This window comes from Alosa sapidissima, chromosome 20 (genome assembly GCF_018492685.1).
Source record: "Alosa sapidissima isolate fAloSap1 chromosome 20, fAloSap1.pri, whole genome shotgun sequence".
In the NCBI taxonomy this organism is placed as follows: domain Eukaryota; kingdom Metazoa; phylum Chordata; class Actinopteri; order Clupeiformes; family Clupeidae; genus Alosa; species Alosa sapidissima.
In genome coordinates this window covers 30,199,275-30,216,774 of record NC_055976.1, presented here as the reverse complement: position 1 = coordinate 30,216,774, position 17,500 = coordinate 30,199,275, and the positions used below count along the sequence as shown (strand labels likewise).

Sequence of the window (17,500 nt, the reverse complement as noted above, 5' to 3'; positions counted from 1 at the left end):
TAGCCATACTTGCTGCTTTCTTGTACTATTTGCTGGTTAACAGCTCATAAAAGCTGATTTAAGCTAATTCACTAACTCAAGACTTTAAGGCCATCATGGATATAAAACGTTTTTTGAAAATAACGAAAGTATGGAGGGAACATAAAGCTTGGAGTTATTTCAGATGGGCTACAACAAGGTAGGCAAAATTCGGGTGCTTAAAACCTTAGCGCAGCTGGAATAATGCTTAGGCTGATGTTAAAGCGCACGCGATGTTTAAAGCCATAGATAACGGTAAATTGGAACAAAACTAAAGGTAATTTTGGCCTTTATAGGGCTGTATAAAGTTGTCCAAATGAATAGGTCATAATTAGGCGTTGTTATGGTAAATATATTGCATGTAGATGTTGTAGGCTACTAATTGTTTAGGTCACCAATGCACGAACAAAACCGGGAAATGGACAAATATTATCACGGGGGTGTCTGTAGATTGGTGTGCAACACATTAATTCACGCAGGCCCTCAAAATAGCATCTGCATTTGCGCAGACTTTAGACCAGGGAGTTCCTGGTCTGTGGCGGAATTGTTTTCTGAAACTGCAAAATATCAACAGTGAACGTTTGCGCCAGAACACGCCCCGTCTTTTCGCTGAACCGCCCCGGTGGGCGCAATCGAATTCCCTAATTTACAGGCACGTACCTGTGGAGGGAAAATTCCAATATGCGCTGACTGCAAAATAGGAAAGACAAAAGCGCGAGTATACAAAGTCAATTGCGCTGGGACGCACGATAGAGCCCTAAATCTAAATCAAGTCTAAAAACAGTATCCACATAGTGGGTGATTAATCATGAGGCGCTTGCAATGACTGAGGCAGGGACTGAGCCTGTGATTCTCTGTGCATAGTAAGGTAAGGTGCTCTGTGTGAGTGAGTGTCATGGTGATGGTGCAAATGAGTAAGTCCAACAGTGCAACAGTGCAATAATAAAGTCTTGAGACCAGCATAAAATAAATATGGACATATAAGAGAGTAGGCAAGGTAATATAATATAAAAAATACAAACTATATATATATATATATATTTAACTACATTAAGTAAGGATATAAGTGTGGCCACAATCTGTGGGATGGAGGGAGGGGTTATGCATATGTGCTCATATAGCATGTAAACAGTGAGCCAGTAAGACAATGGTAAAACGTGGCTAGAGGACAGACACCCAAACATGGAGAGGGTGGAGAGACAGACAGACTCTATCTCTCCTCTTCCCTTAAGTGAAGCATTGAACAGTTCAATGGCCCTGGGGACAAATGACTTCCTCAGTCTGTCTGTTGTGCAAGGCAGTGAGCGAAGTCTCCAGCTGATCAGGCTCTTCTGCTTAACAATAGTGCTGTGGAGTGGATGACATTCATTGTCCAAAATGTTGATCAGTTTGCTCAGGGTCCTTTTGTCAGATAGTGAAGTGATACACTCCAGTCCAGCTCCCACTACAGAGCCAGCTTTCCTTACCAGCCTGTCAATTCACCCCACATCCTTCTTCCTTGTGCTTCCTCCCCAGCATACTACTGCATAGAAGAGGACGCTGGCAACAACAGACTGGTAGAACATCCTGAGGAGCTTACTGCAAACATTGAAGGAGCGCAGCCTCCTCAGGAAGTACAGCCTGCTCTGCCCTTTCTTGTAGAGTGTTGGCTGACTGATATAGTTACAGTAAAAAAAAAAGCTATGCTGCATCCTCTCTTCTGTTTCGGTCAGGCCACAGCACCTCATCCATGCACATCACAAGCATTATGCTGAAGCTCTGATTGCTAATTGAAAAACTGTGTGACAGGTGTTTGCCCATGTGATGTGTCAGTAGGGCAATTAACTTTAGAATTTCAATGGCAATGTGTTCCTTGTGAAAACAAGAGATTTTCTTCATGAAAACTGTGCCAAATGCAGAGAGTTGTGTGTAGTGTTGTGAGAAAAAAATGTGTTTTAGAACTGCAATTTGAGTGTAAAGCAGGAATTGTGCTTGTAGTTTAGCAGAATTGGTTCAGGGGGTTGGTTACATGTTATGGTCATTGTGTCTCAGGTACCAGTAATTGTGTGTAAACAATTAAGAAAAAACTGTAACATGGTAGGCTATGCGCTCATGCAAGTTATTTCCTGTACCGGTGGATTCCTGTATTACAGTTTTTTCTGATTGCTTAAGCACATTTTTTGTAACTATGGCTGTTTTTGCAAAACTCTACACACAAATGGCAAAACCTCTCACCCAATCAGCAAAACATTGTAGTTCTCTTGAAAAAGCTAACACACCTTGCTTAACTCTTCACACCTTCGTAAAAATGGTGTTTTCGTATCAAAGAGTAAACACAAGCCATCACAATAATAAGCACACAATGTGCCAACTACACACTGATGGTATGAATAAAAAACACATCTGGCTTTTGCTTTCTCTGTGCACAAGGTAGACTATGTCAGTTTGAGGTCATACTTTTGTCATAGTTCTGTAAACATACAGGGATTCCAACTTCAAGTACTAGTGTTGTATTTACACACATCAAAACAAACACAAGTGTGTTTTTCCAAGTCAAAACACAAAATAGCATTTCACTGAGACAAAACAAATCAGTCTACATCGGGTTGTCTCTCTCAAAATTCTGTCTACATCAAATGCAATGTCCTAGTCCAAGGCACCGGGAAAAATATATTCTGGAATGACGTATCCAGGCCTGACATGACAATATCCCCACATGTAGACTGTTTTTTTGTCTGTTTTTTTCTCTTCTCACTCTTCCTGCTCACTCCATCGTACCCATTGTACATTACCTGTGGCTTATTTATAGTGCTTAGGCTGATTGCAAAGTGAACTAATTATCTAAAACAGTTTTCACATGAGAAAGTGTGCCAGAGAGTTGGCAAAATAGTCTAAATAATAGCCATTGTGCCTACAGTTGTGCAAAGTGTGTGTTACAAAATTGCAAACTGAGTGCAAAGCAGTGTTTGTGCTTTTAGTTTTGCGAACTCAGTGAGTGGTTTTGCCATTTGTGTGTAGAGTTTTGCAAAAAAAAAGCCATAGTTACAAAAAATGTGTTTAAGCATTCAGAAAAAACTGTAATAGAAGTCGCCGCCAGATGTCGCTGCGCGCCCGCGTTAACTCCTGTCTGTGGGCAGGCTGCCGCCATGTCGGCCTCCCTCGGCGGCTTTGCTTTGTTAAAGCCCCCGTGAAGCACATCCATCACCAACACCACCAGCAGCAACATGTGTCAGCAGACCAAACGGTGCTCTTCACTTCATAACTAAAAAAACACGTTATTTGCAACGCCGTAGGCTACATGTGTTAAGAGTAAATAATATGTATTTTCCATTGTATTTATTCGTATCACTCACTATAAGGATTTACTGGTTTTATTTTAGTTTTATCCCTGCTGATGTCCTTGTAAGGATGGTTGGCATGGCAGCCAGAAATGCATGTGTTGCCGATTGAAAGGAGGTGAGAGGGAGAACCACCTCACCGTTACCACAGCACAGTTTTTTGGGGAAGGGAATCCACAGCTCATTTGGTTTCCATGGCACCGCCCCTGTCTAGCTGAGCTTTATGATGTGAGCCACACCCACCAGGAAATAAAAACAAAATAAGAGGGTTAAAGTTGTACGTGTGGTTTAATATCTGAACAGGTTATATACGCAATCACATGTGCGTCATTACTGCTGTGACAGAGAGCGATGCCTTCGCGTAAAGACACGCGCCATCCTCACAGTGTGTGCCCGCAGACCCCTCCCAGCGAGTCCAGTCGATCACGGGCTGGCGGACGGGAGAGGCGCTCCCGCGTGAACAGCTCGGACACACCACGCGCCACTGGGCCAGACGTGCGAGTATCGCTGACCTTGGTGCTGAAAAGTCCCGCAGCCGGAAAAAGCCGCGAAAAGGAGCGCGGGGGAAAGGATAATCTCGTGACTATAACAATTAAGAATTCATTCATTCAGTCTTGTCAGTTGTCAGGATTTTGTTACTCTTGATTCAACAAAGGATATTCAATTTTCGATTTGATCATGATTGAACACCTTCCTATTTTTATGAAAAAAATAAAAATCCTTTCTTAACGTGATAAGAAATATTTTATTGCAACAAATTGTTGTCACGAAGATATGGCATTGCGTGCGCATGCTGATCGCCAGCGAAGCGGAGAGTGTGTGTTTGTGACCAGGCGCCAGCTATCCACTCCTAGATGTAGCTAGGCGTTTTCTCACACACACACCGCGAGCCACCCGTTCCAACGCTATACCTTCGAGCCAACTCCGTTCCTCTTCAGTAGGAAACACCTCTGTACTCTCTCTGGTGTGTTCGGTCGCCACGCACCGTAACATGACACTTTAACGTAGGACGAAGAAGCACCGTCGGATTATTCACATTTGGACATGGAGCCCGAGCCTGCGCCCGCGCCCGAAGCCCGGGGGTTCACCCCCAATAAAGAGGGGTTCAAACAGCTTGCGGGGAAGACACTGGGGCATATGTACAGGTATTTACAAATATTTAATTCATACCGTCCTTTAAACAACTACTTCAAACAACCAATGTTAAAAACGAGCCATTTCTACATTAACGTTGAATGTAAAGTCAGCTGTATTTACTAGAGCTATAGATGTAGTTAAAATGTTATTTACATCAAAACAATGATAGAGATGGATGTGAATTATATGTCTGTTGAGAGGAATTGATTCAGATTAAAGTGAAGGTGACTTGTCCTTTGAAGAGTGCTTGATGTTCGGGCCTTGTGCACGAGTAAAGGGAGAGCGTGCCATTCTTCAAATTCGAGGAATCCGCAGTAGTCTTGCAGATAATGCATGGGCTGAATTAATTCCGTCTTTGGTGGATGTGGTTATTATGGAAGGAGCACAGTGCTCGCCATTGCGTAGTAATAGTTTGATGAAAGCATTCCCTTGAGAGAGAGAGAGAGAGAGAGAGAGAGAGAGAGAGAGAGAGAGAGAGAGAGAGAGCTTATTTTAGACTGTAAGCGAATGCAGGGATAATTGACAGGGAATAGGCGTCTGCTGTCATCGCGTGAGCGCATCTCTCCCGTATAATTTATTTACCTGTGCGGACGTGGGTCGATGCTTTTCGATGTTTAACAGCAAACTCCAAATTCAGACTCTCTCTCTCTCTCTCTCTCTCTCTCTCTCTCTCTCTCTCTCTCTCTGGAGGCGTCCTTGTGTGGATGTAGGGAGAGCTTCATTCAGGCGCGATGGGCTAGGGAACTGAAATGGTGAATGATGGGTTATATTTTACTTTTCAATCAGAATCGAAATCATTTCCTATTTGATTCGATTCTTCACCATTTTATGTGCCAAGTATTATTTTACTGATGCAATTCACTCCCGTCCTCTCGGACACATATCGTATTTGCCCTTTACAGTAGTGTCCAGCCGAACACATGAATTCTTACAAAAAAAAATAATATCGCATAACATACAGATTGACTAAATATTTTTTTCGTTACAAAACAATCGAATGATATGGCATTTGCATCGGTAAAATAATTAAAGGCACAAGAGTATTGTAGATCCGTGCATCATACATGAGACCAATGAGAATTCTGTCATTTTAATCATGTAAACATCGAAATGCTTTACAGACGTTTTGACAATGCATTTGTTTCCCGTGAATTATTTTAGTAATCAACATCAGTTGTTTATTAATAGCCTGCGAAGATGGTGCCCGTAGCTATATTGCCCCTTAATTCGAAACACTCTTCATCATGAATGATTGTGTCAGAATGATGTCAGAATAGGCTTGTTTCATTTAGTCGTAGAAATAAACGTTGTAGGTTTTGACATTCCTGTCGCTTGATTCACGTACATAAAGGCCCGTACGTCTTCTTAAATGGCAGCGCGCGAGTTTCCGTGAATGCAAATAAGGGCGAAGGTGAGCAGAATGCTGCAATGCGGTACAGGCCGCAACTCCGCGATGTCTCCCAGCCACATATGCAATGATGTGTACACACACACACACACACACACACACACACATATTGTATATATGTATACGTGTGTGTGTGTGTGTGTCTGTGTGTGTTTATGTTTATTTAACACGTGTTCTGGTGTGTCTGGGATGACTACACCGCGCGTGTGTTGTGTGGATTGTTGTGGTTGCCGTGTAGGTGAGTAGGAGCTGAATGAGAAATGCCCAGCCTGGTGTGACCGGTGGCTGTGGACGAGCCAGAGGCCTCTCTGAAGTGTTCTAGAGGACATTACTAACCTAAAAATCTGTGTGTGGAAATGCAGGAGGCTCCAGTTTCACTATCATTAATAGTTAATCAACTCTAAGAGAGAGAGAGAGAGAGAGAGAGAGAGAGAGATTTCCCCTTGCCCTCGCCTGACACTCGCGCTGGTTTCGAGACAGGCCAGACTTGTGCTTAGGTCAACCCGGGTAGAATGACTTCCCCACTCTCTCCCGCCGTCGCAGAGTGCTCGAGAGGCGACAGAAGCCCGGAGAGAACATTGAGCTGACGGAAGATGGCCGCCCGTCGGTGCCCGCTGAGAGGAAGGCCCCGTTGTGCGACTGCACGTGCTTCGGGCTCCCACGCCGCTACATCATCGCCATCATGAGCGGCCTCGGGTTCTGCATCTCCTTCGGGATCCGCTGCAACCTGGGCGTGGCTATCGTCAGCATGGTCAACAACAGCACAATCCACCGGAATGGCAAGATTATCGTCACAGAGGTGTGTGTGTGTATGTGTGTGTGTGTGAGAGAGAGAGATTGGGAGGGGTGGGTGGGCGAAGGGAGGTCTACTCTTGACGTAGACAAAATGACGGAGTCGTGTCTCCCAATCTTGCACCCCCCCCCCCCCCCTCCGTTCTTGTTGCCGGTGATGCAGAGGAGCGCGGCATCACCAGGGCCTCTCTGATCCGAGCTTGTGACGCAAAACCAGTACTGATAAAACCCCTCCTGTTTAAAAAAAACATGGGGTTGAAGCAGAAAGCTCCATGCAGCATGCGCAGAAACACACACACACACACACACACACACACACACACATTAGTTCTGAGTATACCCTGCGACATTGACCTTGACAATGAAATGTCAGCGCACAATGGTAGTGTGGACAAATCTGATGTCTTTATTAATCCAATGACACCCACACGTAGGCTACACAAATGACTCATTCCTCTTATTTCCCCATACTAAGGTGTTCATATTTATTAGATAAATAGTGTTATCCAGTATATCCATAAATAGTGTTATTTACTGTAGTGCTTTAGTGTTTGTATTTTATATTACTGAATGCTCTGTGTTTAAATTCTCTGAGAAGAGAAAACTGTAAAGACATCACATCTATTGTATCCCCACGAGCCACAAATTAGCCTACTTGAAGTGGGTTGCATAAACCCATGATTTATTATTATTGTTGTTGCTATTATTATTATTATTATTATTATTATTATTATTATTATTATTGCGATTATTAGTATTACTACTACTACTACTATTCCAAATATAGATGTATGCTGGGTATTTGCAATCCTCTCTCTGTGTGCAGAAAGCGAAATTCAATTGGGACCCCGAGACTGTCGGGATGATCCACGGATCTTTCTTCTGGGGTTATATCGTCACACAGATCCCGGGAGGCTACATATCCTCGAGACTGGCGGCAAACAGGTGTGTGTGTGTGTGTGTGTGTGTGTGTGTGTGTGTGTGTGTGTGTGCGTGTGTGTGTGTAGGCCTATACACACATCACTACCGGATGAACAACCTTTCCAGAATGCAGCGTAATCAGTGTATCATTTATAATTTCCAATGAAAAACCAGGCCTCATGCCACCACGTGCTCCCTTTAGAATCGGCATATTGCTACATATTTGATGTACAATATTTATTTCATGTAATAAATACATTTTATTTTACCTGCCAAACAAAAATATCCGAAACAGATTCATCAATCTCTTTTTATTTTATTTTATTTTTCTAATGTGGTTTTCCGTTGCTTTATCTTCTGCTGCGAGACAGAACAAAAAAGTGGTAAAACTCGCGTTCCAGAAATCCTAAGCGGATCTGGCTCGAGGTGCAGTGAGTGCTGACCGGGTTACAGCAGGCGGACGGTGGAGCGCTGCTGAGAGCTGGCGCGAGTCGCCGTCTGCGGAGCTTTCTTCCACCTGTTAATGAGCTCCCGGAGGGGGCCGTGACTAATCCCGCGCGTGCCGGGAGCATGGCGACCGGTCCTTCTGTCGTCGCCAGACACCAGGAATCTACACGAGTCACAGTTGAGAAACGATCACCGATATCATTCAGACATTTGTTTTAAAACAGTAGACCACTCCGTTTGACCTCAGTCAGTAGACTGAAACTTTTTAATGAGGCAGTTGAATAAGAGGGGGAAATTTGATTTGAAAATAAATCTCCTGTAATAGCCGATTTTCAGAGTAATTAGTTGAGTTCGTTTGTAACTTGGTTATTAATTTATCATCGAGCAGGTTCATATGCACTCGCTATCACCCGGCTTTGATTGACACGGAGATATAATCGAATCAGGCCTCTTATGTTGGAGAGCTCCCCAAATCCGATTAGAGCTTTCACTCCGCGTGCCTGCGGGAGGGGCCGGTTCATGGGGTCTAGTGCATACATGGACGTGACAGAAATGGGGAAATAAATTGCTGCTTGGTCGTTTCCACGCGTCGACTCATTAGGGAAGGCCCTCTGCGCAAGACCTCAGCTGCACACAAAAGGCACGTGCCGTCTGCTGTCGACACCCACTGTCAACACCCCCTCATTCAGAACTCCAGCCACCCAACGCACACACATACGCAAAAACACACATTTTGTTGCAACCAACATAGGCCAACTATTAAACTAAACAGTGACACCATTTCAGTCACTAAATAATATTTCCAGCCTAGGCTGATATAATAATTGGAAATTAAATAATGTTAATCACTGTATTAATAATGCACTTTAAATATGTATAATAATAATAATAATAATAATAATAATAATAATAATAATACGATTAACACGTAATAATAATAATAATAACAATAATAATAATAATGACAGTAATAATAGCCTAATACATTGAATGAGATTTTAAAAAAGAATTTGGAATTTTATCACCAATATCTTTTGCATCGTGACATCAAATGCCATAGTCATCTTGTCTTTCATAGCTTGCCAATTCTTCGAAGCAATGAATCTCTTTAGTGCAGTAAAATGTGCAGTTCAATGGGGTGTCTTGGCTTTAAACTGCAGGATGTTCCTCGCCCAAGCCTGCTCCAGATGGGCGTCCCGGTGTCGTGTTCCAGACGGATATGTGTGACTGCGGCGCCAGCGCGAGCTCGGATATGAAGTCAAATCCCTCGAGATGCGAGCCTACTGCCTATTGTCCAAAACGCTCTAAAATGTCGGAGCTTCATTAAATAAACATTATGGCTGTTATTTGTAACGTCTCCGTGCTTAGTTGATTATTTAAAAAGGTGTGAATCATGGAACTTGTTTTGTTGTGAATAAATGCCATTATGCAAAATGTCTGGTAAGTCTAACGATGTTATTTTTTATTTCTTGCAGGGTCTTTGGTGCCGCCATATTTCTAACCTCCACGCTCAACATGTTTATTCCGTCGGCGGCGCGCATGCACTACGGATTAGTCATCTTTGTGAGGATACTGCAGGGCCTCGTAGAGGTGAGAGATGCTGCTGTTTTTTAAAATAATGATAATAAATGGCATGACATTGACACGCCATCGAAATGCAATCAAACACTTGACATTGTGGTCTAAACGACGACGAAACAGTTGACCTCCAACTCGGATGAGTGATTTAATGGCGTCCTTCATAACTTTGTCTGATTCATCTCTAAAGATACACTACATTGACCACAATGCTGTTGAGCAGGTGGATTTAAAAATAAATGAAGGTATGGTGTTATTCTAATTTGCACAATAGGAAATGAAATAAAGAATAATGAACATGTTTGCAGGGCTGTCTCTCTCTCTAGGCTTTTAAATATTCTCGATGGCAAACAACTGATATTGCAGTAAGTGGCACTCATAACCACAGGAGAGATGGAACGCTGAAGAGAGCAGTTCTGTGACTCCATACACACTAGTGTGCAGATGGTCTACTCTGACCTTCACCACGCAGCATTGGGATGTGTGTGTGTGTGTGTGTGTGTGTGTGTGTGTGTGGTGGCTTTGAGGTGAAGGTGTGTGGTGGGCTTTAGGATGATAAGGGGTGTGTGTGGGTTGGAGTTTTTTGGATGGTGTGTGTGTGTGTGTGTGTGTGTGTGTGTGTGTGTGTGGATTTTGGGAGGTGAGAGGGTGTTAGCTTCACCCCAGGTGCTGTGCAGAACGTTCTTGGCTTTGTGGGAATTCACACAGGTGCATTAGAGCGAGGGAGAGCCCAGCCAACAGACAAGCCCTCAGGACACGCTACACACACACACACACACACACACACACACACCTCTTTTGTTTCTGCTCACTCATATTGATTTTCAGACTGCATGTATTTGTGTGGTGTCCAGTGTCTGTCTGGGCATCAGGGCTGTTGATGGGAGGACTGTGTGTGTGTGTGTGTGTGTGTGTGTGTGTGTGTCTATGTGTCTGTGTCTGTGTCAGTGTCTAGCTTTAAAACAGCAGTACATTCCACAAATGCAGTCTGTGCAGCAATATTGTATCAGTTCTCTGTGTGTGTGTGTGTGTGTGTGTGATCAGTTCAGTGTTGTTGGCTGTAGTGCTCCCCTCAGTGAACTGGTGGTGAGTTTAATTAGTGGGGCTGTAGCGTGCTAATGACACATGGCACCCTGGAAACCTAGGATGCTGATCCAGACACAACCAACAGATTCAGAGACACATCAGACACAACCAACAGATCAGTGGCAAGACACTGGTTTAACATGCCTGTGGATCTCTGATTTAAAGATGGCGTAGAGTGGATGGATGGAGTATTATTTGCCATGTTTTAGTTTTTAGAGATGTTCACATGAAGAAGGAAAACAGCCATGTTTCTCGTTCTGGTTCACAGTTGTGGCCATGCACCAAACGTCTTACTCAACAAAGCCACTTTGCACTCGGTCATTTTGATATGGCCTTGATATACCTGGTCTCACTGTAAGCCCTGAGAACAGGCCTGTGTGACTGACAGATCACCTGATGGCTGTGTGATTGACAGATCACTTGATGCCTGTGTGACTGACAGATCGCCTAATGCCTGTGTGACTGACAGATCGCCTGTGTGACTGACAGATCGCCTGATGCCTGTGAGACTGACAGATCGCCTGATGCCTGTGTGACTGACAGATCACCTGATGGTGGACAGTTGGTTGACAGACAACTCAGACTCTACAAATGCTGTACACACTGGCAGTGAATGATGTATTATGACAAAGACAATGATGTAAGGATGCAGGTGTGTGTGTGTGTGTGTGTGTGTGTGTGTGTGTGTGTGTGTGTGTGTGTGTGCATGTTTGTGTGTGTAGGGTGTGTGTGTGTGCATGTTTTTTGCATGTAAGGGTATGTGTGTGTGTGTGTGTTCTTATATACAGGCTTTGTGAGGATGTCACTAGTGATGTGAGCTCATACAGATGATCTCATGGTGAGGAATCCCCTGCTGACCACACAGAGCTTAGAGCACTTACAGAGAGGGAGTGTGTGTGTGTGTGTGTGTGTGTGTGTGTGTGTGTGCCCTTTCTCACACTCCTCCTCCAGAGTGAGTAGAGCAGTTCTCCTGTAGCCATGTAGTAGAGAGCTGGCTACTCACAGCTCTTCATAATAATTCTGTAAATGGTGTGTGTGTGTGTGTGTGTGTGTCCAGCATTCTGTGCGGTTCATTCTTTGTGGGGTGGGATTCTCAGTGGCAGGATTCTAGAATGTGTGTGGTTTTACTTGATTCTACTCTGTAGAATCCTTATAGATTCCATAGATATATACACTATATTACCTTGACTCGCATATGAACTTAAGTGACATCTCCTTCTTAATCCATAGGGTTTAATATGAACTTAAGTGACATCCCATTCTTAATCCATAGGGTTTAATATGACGTCGGCCCACCCTTTGCAGCTATAGGTTTAGGAGTGTGTTTATGGGAAGGCCTGGCTCTCAGTCTCCACTCTAATCCATCCCAAAGGTGTTCTATAGGGTTGAGGTCAGGACTCATGGAGTGGGGCTCTTGCATGTGTGTGGGTCTAGCTATTGGAGGCTTTCTGCTGGGATTCATTTGCTTCATTCATTCTGTTTATATGCTGCAGTTCTGGGCTGGTTTTAATGGAAACATATCTCATGACAATGACACCGCAGAGAGACGCAATTCAGAGCTCTCCATTAGCTGCCTCCTTGAGTGGCTGGTAGTTGTGTGTAAAAGGATAAGCCTACACACACACACACACACACACACACACACACAGACACAGACACACACACACACACACACACACATACATACACACACACAGACACAGACACACACACACACACACATACACACATTCAGGCTAAGAGCATCAGGAACAATGCAGGACTGATGCAGGGAAGCCATTTTATTCAGAGGACGAGTGATGGAGAGTGTGTGTGTGTGTGTGTGTGTGTGTGTATGTGTGTGTGCATGAGCCATGGCTCTGTGTTCATTGGCCTTTATTAGGGGAGTGGCGTGGTGCATTCATTAGTCTCACTTCCAAAGGGAATCAGAGAGGAATATGTGTCTGTTTGGGGTCATGGCTGAGTTATAGGTCTCATTAAGATCTCTTAAAACCGTGTCAGACTGCAGCGTTCTTGTGTGTTCCACCCGTGTTAAACGGCAGCGTTCTCGTGTGTTCTGTTAGAATGCAGGGTTCTCATGTGTTAAACTGCAGCGTTCTCATGTGTTCTGTTAGAATGCAGCGTTTTGGTGTGTTAGATTGCAGCGTTCTCATGTGTTCCACCTGTGTTAGAATGCAGTGTTCTCGTGTGTTCCACCCGTGTTAGACTGCAGGGTTTTCATGTGTTCTGTTAGACTGCAGGGTTTTCATGTGTTCTGTTAGACTGCAGGGTTCTCATGTGTTAAACTGCAGCGTTCTCATGTGTTCTGTTAGAATGCAGCGTTCTCATGTGTTAGACGGCAGCGTTCTCATGTGTTAGACTGCAGAGTTCTCATGTGTTCTGTTAGACTGCAGCGTTCTCATGTGTTCTGTTAGACTGCAGCGTTCTCATGTGTTAGACTGCAGGGTTCTCATGTGTTAGACTGCAGGGTTCTCATGTGTTAGACTGCAGCGTTCTCATGTGTTCTGTTAGACTGCAGCGTTCTCATGTGTTCTGTTAGACTGCAGCGTTCTCATGTGTTAGACTGTAGCGTTCTCATGTGTTAGACTGCAGCGTTCTCATGTGTTAGACTGCAGCGTTCTCATGTGTTCTTTTAGACTGCAGCGTTCTCATGTGTTCCCCCGTGTTAGACTGCAGGGTTCTCAGTCAGATGAGAGAGGGGGGAGGCACTGACTGCTGATGTCTCTGAGTCCACAAGCTCACAACCTCCAAAACAACCCCACTGCCATTTCATATGATGCTTTTAAAATGGAAGTATTGTGAGGATAAATATGTGTAAAGCCTGTAGCCTGTGGACACTTGAATTCGCAGCTCAAATGGATCATTTGTTCCCTGCTAGTCAAAGCCAACACACACTGGGCCTCAGTGGCTCTGACTGGACCAGGACTAACGTCATATTAACGTCACACTAACGTCATAATAACGCCATACTAACGTCATAATAGCGCCATACCAACGTCATAATAACGCCATACTAACGTCATAATAGCGCCATACCAACGTCATAATAACGCCATACCAACGTCATAATAGCGCCATACCAACGTCATAATAACGCCACACTAACGTCCTCTCCCATTGTGTCCCATATCCTCTCCTCTCCTCCTCTTTCCTCTCCTCCTCTCCTCTCCTCCTCTCCTCTCATCCTCAGGGTGTGACCTACCCAGCGTGTCATGGGATCTGGAGTAAGTGGGCCCCACCCCTGGAGAGGAGCCGATTAGCCACTACGTCCTTCTGTGGTGAGTCAGCACACACCTCCCTGTCCTTCACCTGCTGATTGGGTGTGTGTGTGTGTGTGTGTGGGACGGAGGTGTTGCCTTCTCTATATTTTCTAAACTGTACTAATACACTAATAACAAATATCTAATGTTTTACATTCCCTACTCCCTCTGTCCCTCTCTCTCTCTCTCTCCCTCTCTCTCTCTATCTCCCTCTCTCAGGGTCCTATGCAGGAGCTGTCATTGCCATGCCTCTGGCTGGGATCCTCGTGCAATACTCTGGCTGGTCCTCTGTCTTTTATCTTTACGGTGTGTTAAGTGTGTGTGTGTGTGCGTGCATGCCTGTATGTGTGTGTGTGTGTGTGTGTGTGTGAATATTCCAGTGGAGCTCAGATGAATGTGCTGATGTGGGCCGCGTGTGTATTGATTCATTCCTGGATGTTTCCACGAGTCCGTAGCCTGTCCCAATAATCCCCCCCCCCCCCCCCCCCCCACCCCACACACACACACACCATATTGGATTACTGGCTGTATGATGAGGGGAGAGATGGAGAAATAGGTCAGAGGTCACAGAGTTAATCATGTTAGCAGACGTGTGCTATCAGTGTGTTTGGGTTCTGACGTGGTGGTGTGCTGATGCCTGATTGTGTTGTTTTGTGTGTTAATGGATGTAACGGCAAACTGAGCTTGCGTGCTAGTTGCTCGTGTAAATCCTCACACCCCTAACCTTAAAGCTGCAGTTGGCAAGATTGTTTTGATCATATTCACTGAAACCGACATGGTCATTATCATTTTCTGCATGGGTATCAGAGTGTTATTTGATGATATCACTTATGAGCAAACAAGTACAAATAATGTACTGCTGTCATGTACTGCTCTTTCTCTCTTGAAATGCCCACCTTCCATGTTAGCTTTTCCACTTATTCCATCCTGAGGATGGTTTGTAGTTCTACAGTAGGTTACCAATTTATCATAGAGATATTGCTTATTACACATTGTTGAAGATAACTGGATGTGATCTTTTTTTCTAATTTTCCCTTCCTACCCAAAACATCTGGGCCTGATCTGGGCCCTGGGCCTTATGTTTGTCACCCCTGACCTAGAGCCTGTTATTTGTTTTGCAAAATTCCACAGCTCCCGGTTCTTCTGGTCCAATCAGAGCAGGGCTGTGTGAGATCTGACTGTCAATCACAGTCTGGTGCGGTCTGGCGCACACTGCCGAGCACAAACTCGATGAGGGGAATGCTTGGTGGTAGTGGGGGAGGGCAGGAGAGTTGTTCATTCACAATTTTGGCCCCTCAATCTGTCAGACTTGCCAACTGCAGCTTTAAGAACGCTTCTAACCGCTGAGTTGGAAGCCTGGGCTTTTAGCTCAGTGGTTAGAGCATTCGACTCCCATGTCGGTGTGTGCTGAGGTGGCAGGTTCGAGGGCTGTGAGCGGCGGATGAGTTACAACCACGGTTACATGGGCAGTGTCAATGTATTGTGTGTTAATTGCCAGTGTCAAATATCTGATAACTCTAAACCAGCTGGTCTACTCTCTTTCCCTCATTCACTCTCTCTCCCTCTCTATCATGTTTTCTCTCTCTCCCTCTCTATCATGTTTTCTCTCTCACCCTCTCTATCATGTTTTCTCTCTCTCCCTCTCTATCATGTTTTCTCTCTCACCCTCTCTATCATGTTTTCTCTCTCACTCTCCCTTCATGTCTGTTTGTCTCTTGCTCTTCCTCCCTTTCTCTCTCCCTTTCTCTCTCTCTCCTCCCCCTTCTCTCTCCTCCCTTTCTCTCTCTCTCCTCCCTCCCCCTTCTCTCTCCTCCCTTTCTCTCTCTCTCCTCCCTCTCCCTCCCTCCCCCCCTCCTCTCTCCCCGGTAGGCTGTTTCGGTATCTTCTGGTACATGTTCTGGATCCTGGTGTCGTATGAGAGTCCTGCGGTGCACCCCACCATCACAGAAGAGGAGCGCACCTACATCGAGGAGAGCATCGGGGAGAGCGCCAAGCTGCTGGGCCCTGCGGAGGTCAGCCTTCATCACACCATCCTCTTCATCACCTCTGCATCACACCATCCTCTTCATCACACCATCCTCTTCATCACACCATCCTCTGCATCACACCATACTCTGCATCTTTTCTTCATCACACCATCCTCATCATCACACCATACTCTGCATCTCTTCTTCATCACACCATCCTCTGCATCACACCATCCTCTTCATCACCTCTTCATCACACCATCCTCTTCATCGCCTCTTCATCACACCATACTCTGCATCACACCATCCTCTACTTTCCTCCTCTCCTCTCCTCCTCTCATTTCCTCTCCTCTCCTCCCCTCTCCTGTCCTCTCCTTTCCTGTCCTCCCTTTTCCTCCTCTCCCCCTCTCCTCTCCTCTACTTTCCTCCTCTCCTCTCCTCTTCTGTCCTCTGCTCCACTGGCTAGATTCTGCAGTCAGCTGGGTTCAGATCAGAGATTCTCAAGTTTTAGATGTTATCAGGACCCTCTCCTTGAAAATAAACACAGATCCCTTTTGAAGATGAACTGAATTACAGTAAAAGAGTTCTGCCCTACTTAGGATTAAAAAAACAGGTAGACTCTCACAGGTAGACAGGTAGGCTCTCAGGCTCTCTCTCTCTCTCTCTCTCTCTCTCTCTCTCTCTCTCTCTCACACACACACACACACACACACATTAGCATTAGGTTGTCAATGGGCATCTGTAGCTCCAGTCAGTGCAGTGTGTGTAGCGGTAGCTTCACCAACACTGCTGGACTTCATTTGACTAGTGTACGGCTGACTGTTGAACTGCATCTGATGATGAAAACAACACTGCAGAAAGAGCATTTAGAGCTCTCCACTAACTGGGTTCTGGTAGTGGTAGTGTAGTGGATAAGGAGCTGGGCTAGCATGCAGTAGTGTGGTAGCGTAGTGGTTAAGGAGCTTTTTAACATTACCCAGGTTTGTGCACGTGTAACTCTAACTGCGTGTGTGTGTGTGTGTGTGTGTGTGTGTTGTAGAAGTTTAAGACGCCCTGGCGTAGGTTCTTCACCTCCATGCCCGTGTACGCCATCATCGTGGCCAACTTCTGCCGCAGCTGGACTTTCTACCTCTTGCTCATCAGCCAGCCGGCCTACTTCGAGGAGGTGTTCGGCTTTGAGATCAGCAAGGTGACAAAAGCACACACACACACACACACACACACACACACACATTAGGGTTGCCACATTTGATTTGTGAAAATCCGGGACATTCATTGACGACCCCCCCCCCCCCCAAAAAAAAGTTATGATTTTGATTAATGTTAAATGCCTATAATTCATAGTTATACTAGGCCTATTACTGGTATTAAATAATAACTTATTTAGGCTTTAGGCTACTATGCATAATAAGTTGTTACCCACTCCGAAATGTTCACCCTGTGGGCGTTGTATAGCCTACTGTGTATCTCTTTTTCTTCGCCGCTGGCCCTGACTTTGATTGTAGGCCTATATCCTCCTCCGTCTCGCCAACCGTAATTTCTTACTAGGCTACCCTCTCCAATCTGTTG

General features: G+C 45.0%; 1 protein-coding gene across 1 annotated transcript in view; it reads left to right on the top strand.

The window, feature by feature from the left end:
- The first annotated feature begins 3,721 nt into the window (after positions 1-3,721).
- The window catches only part of slc17a6b (solute carrier family 17 member 6b), a 21,996-nt gene continuing 8,217 nt past the window's right edge, over positions 3,722-17,500 (top strand). The window contains exons 1-8 of the mRNA XM_042074207.1: positions 3,722-4,480; positions 6,424-6,679; positions 7,499-7,617; positions 9,516-9,630; positions 13,895-13,982; positions 14,184-14,270; positions 15,834-15,976; positions 16,971-17,120. Coding sequence (XP_041930141.1) covers positions 4,380-4,480; positions 6,424-6,679; positions 7,499-7,617; positions 9,516-9,630; positions 13,895-13,982; positions 14,184-14,270; positions 15,834-15,976; positions 16,971-17,120 — 1,059 coding nt within the window. The 5' untranslated portion in view covers positions 3,722-4,379. The remainder of the gene's footprint in view (positions 4,481-6,423; positions 6,680-7,498; positions 7,618-9,515; positions 9,631-13,894; positions 13,983-14,183; positions 14,271-15,833; positions 15,977-16,970; positions 17,121-17,500) is intronic.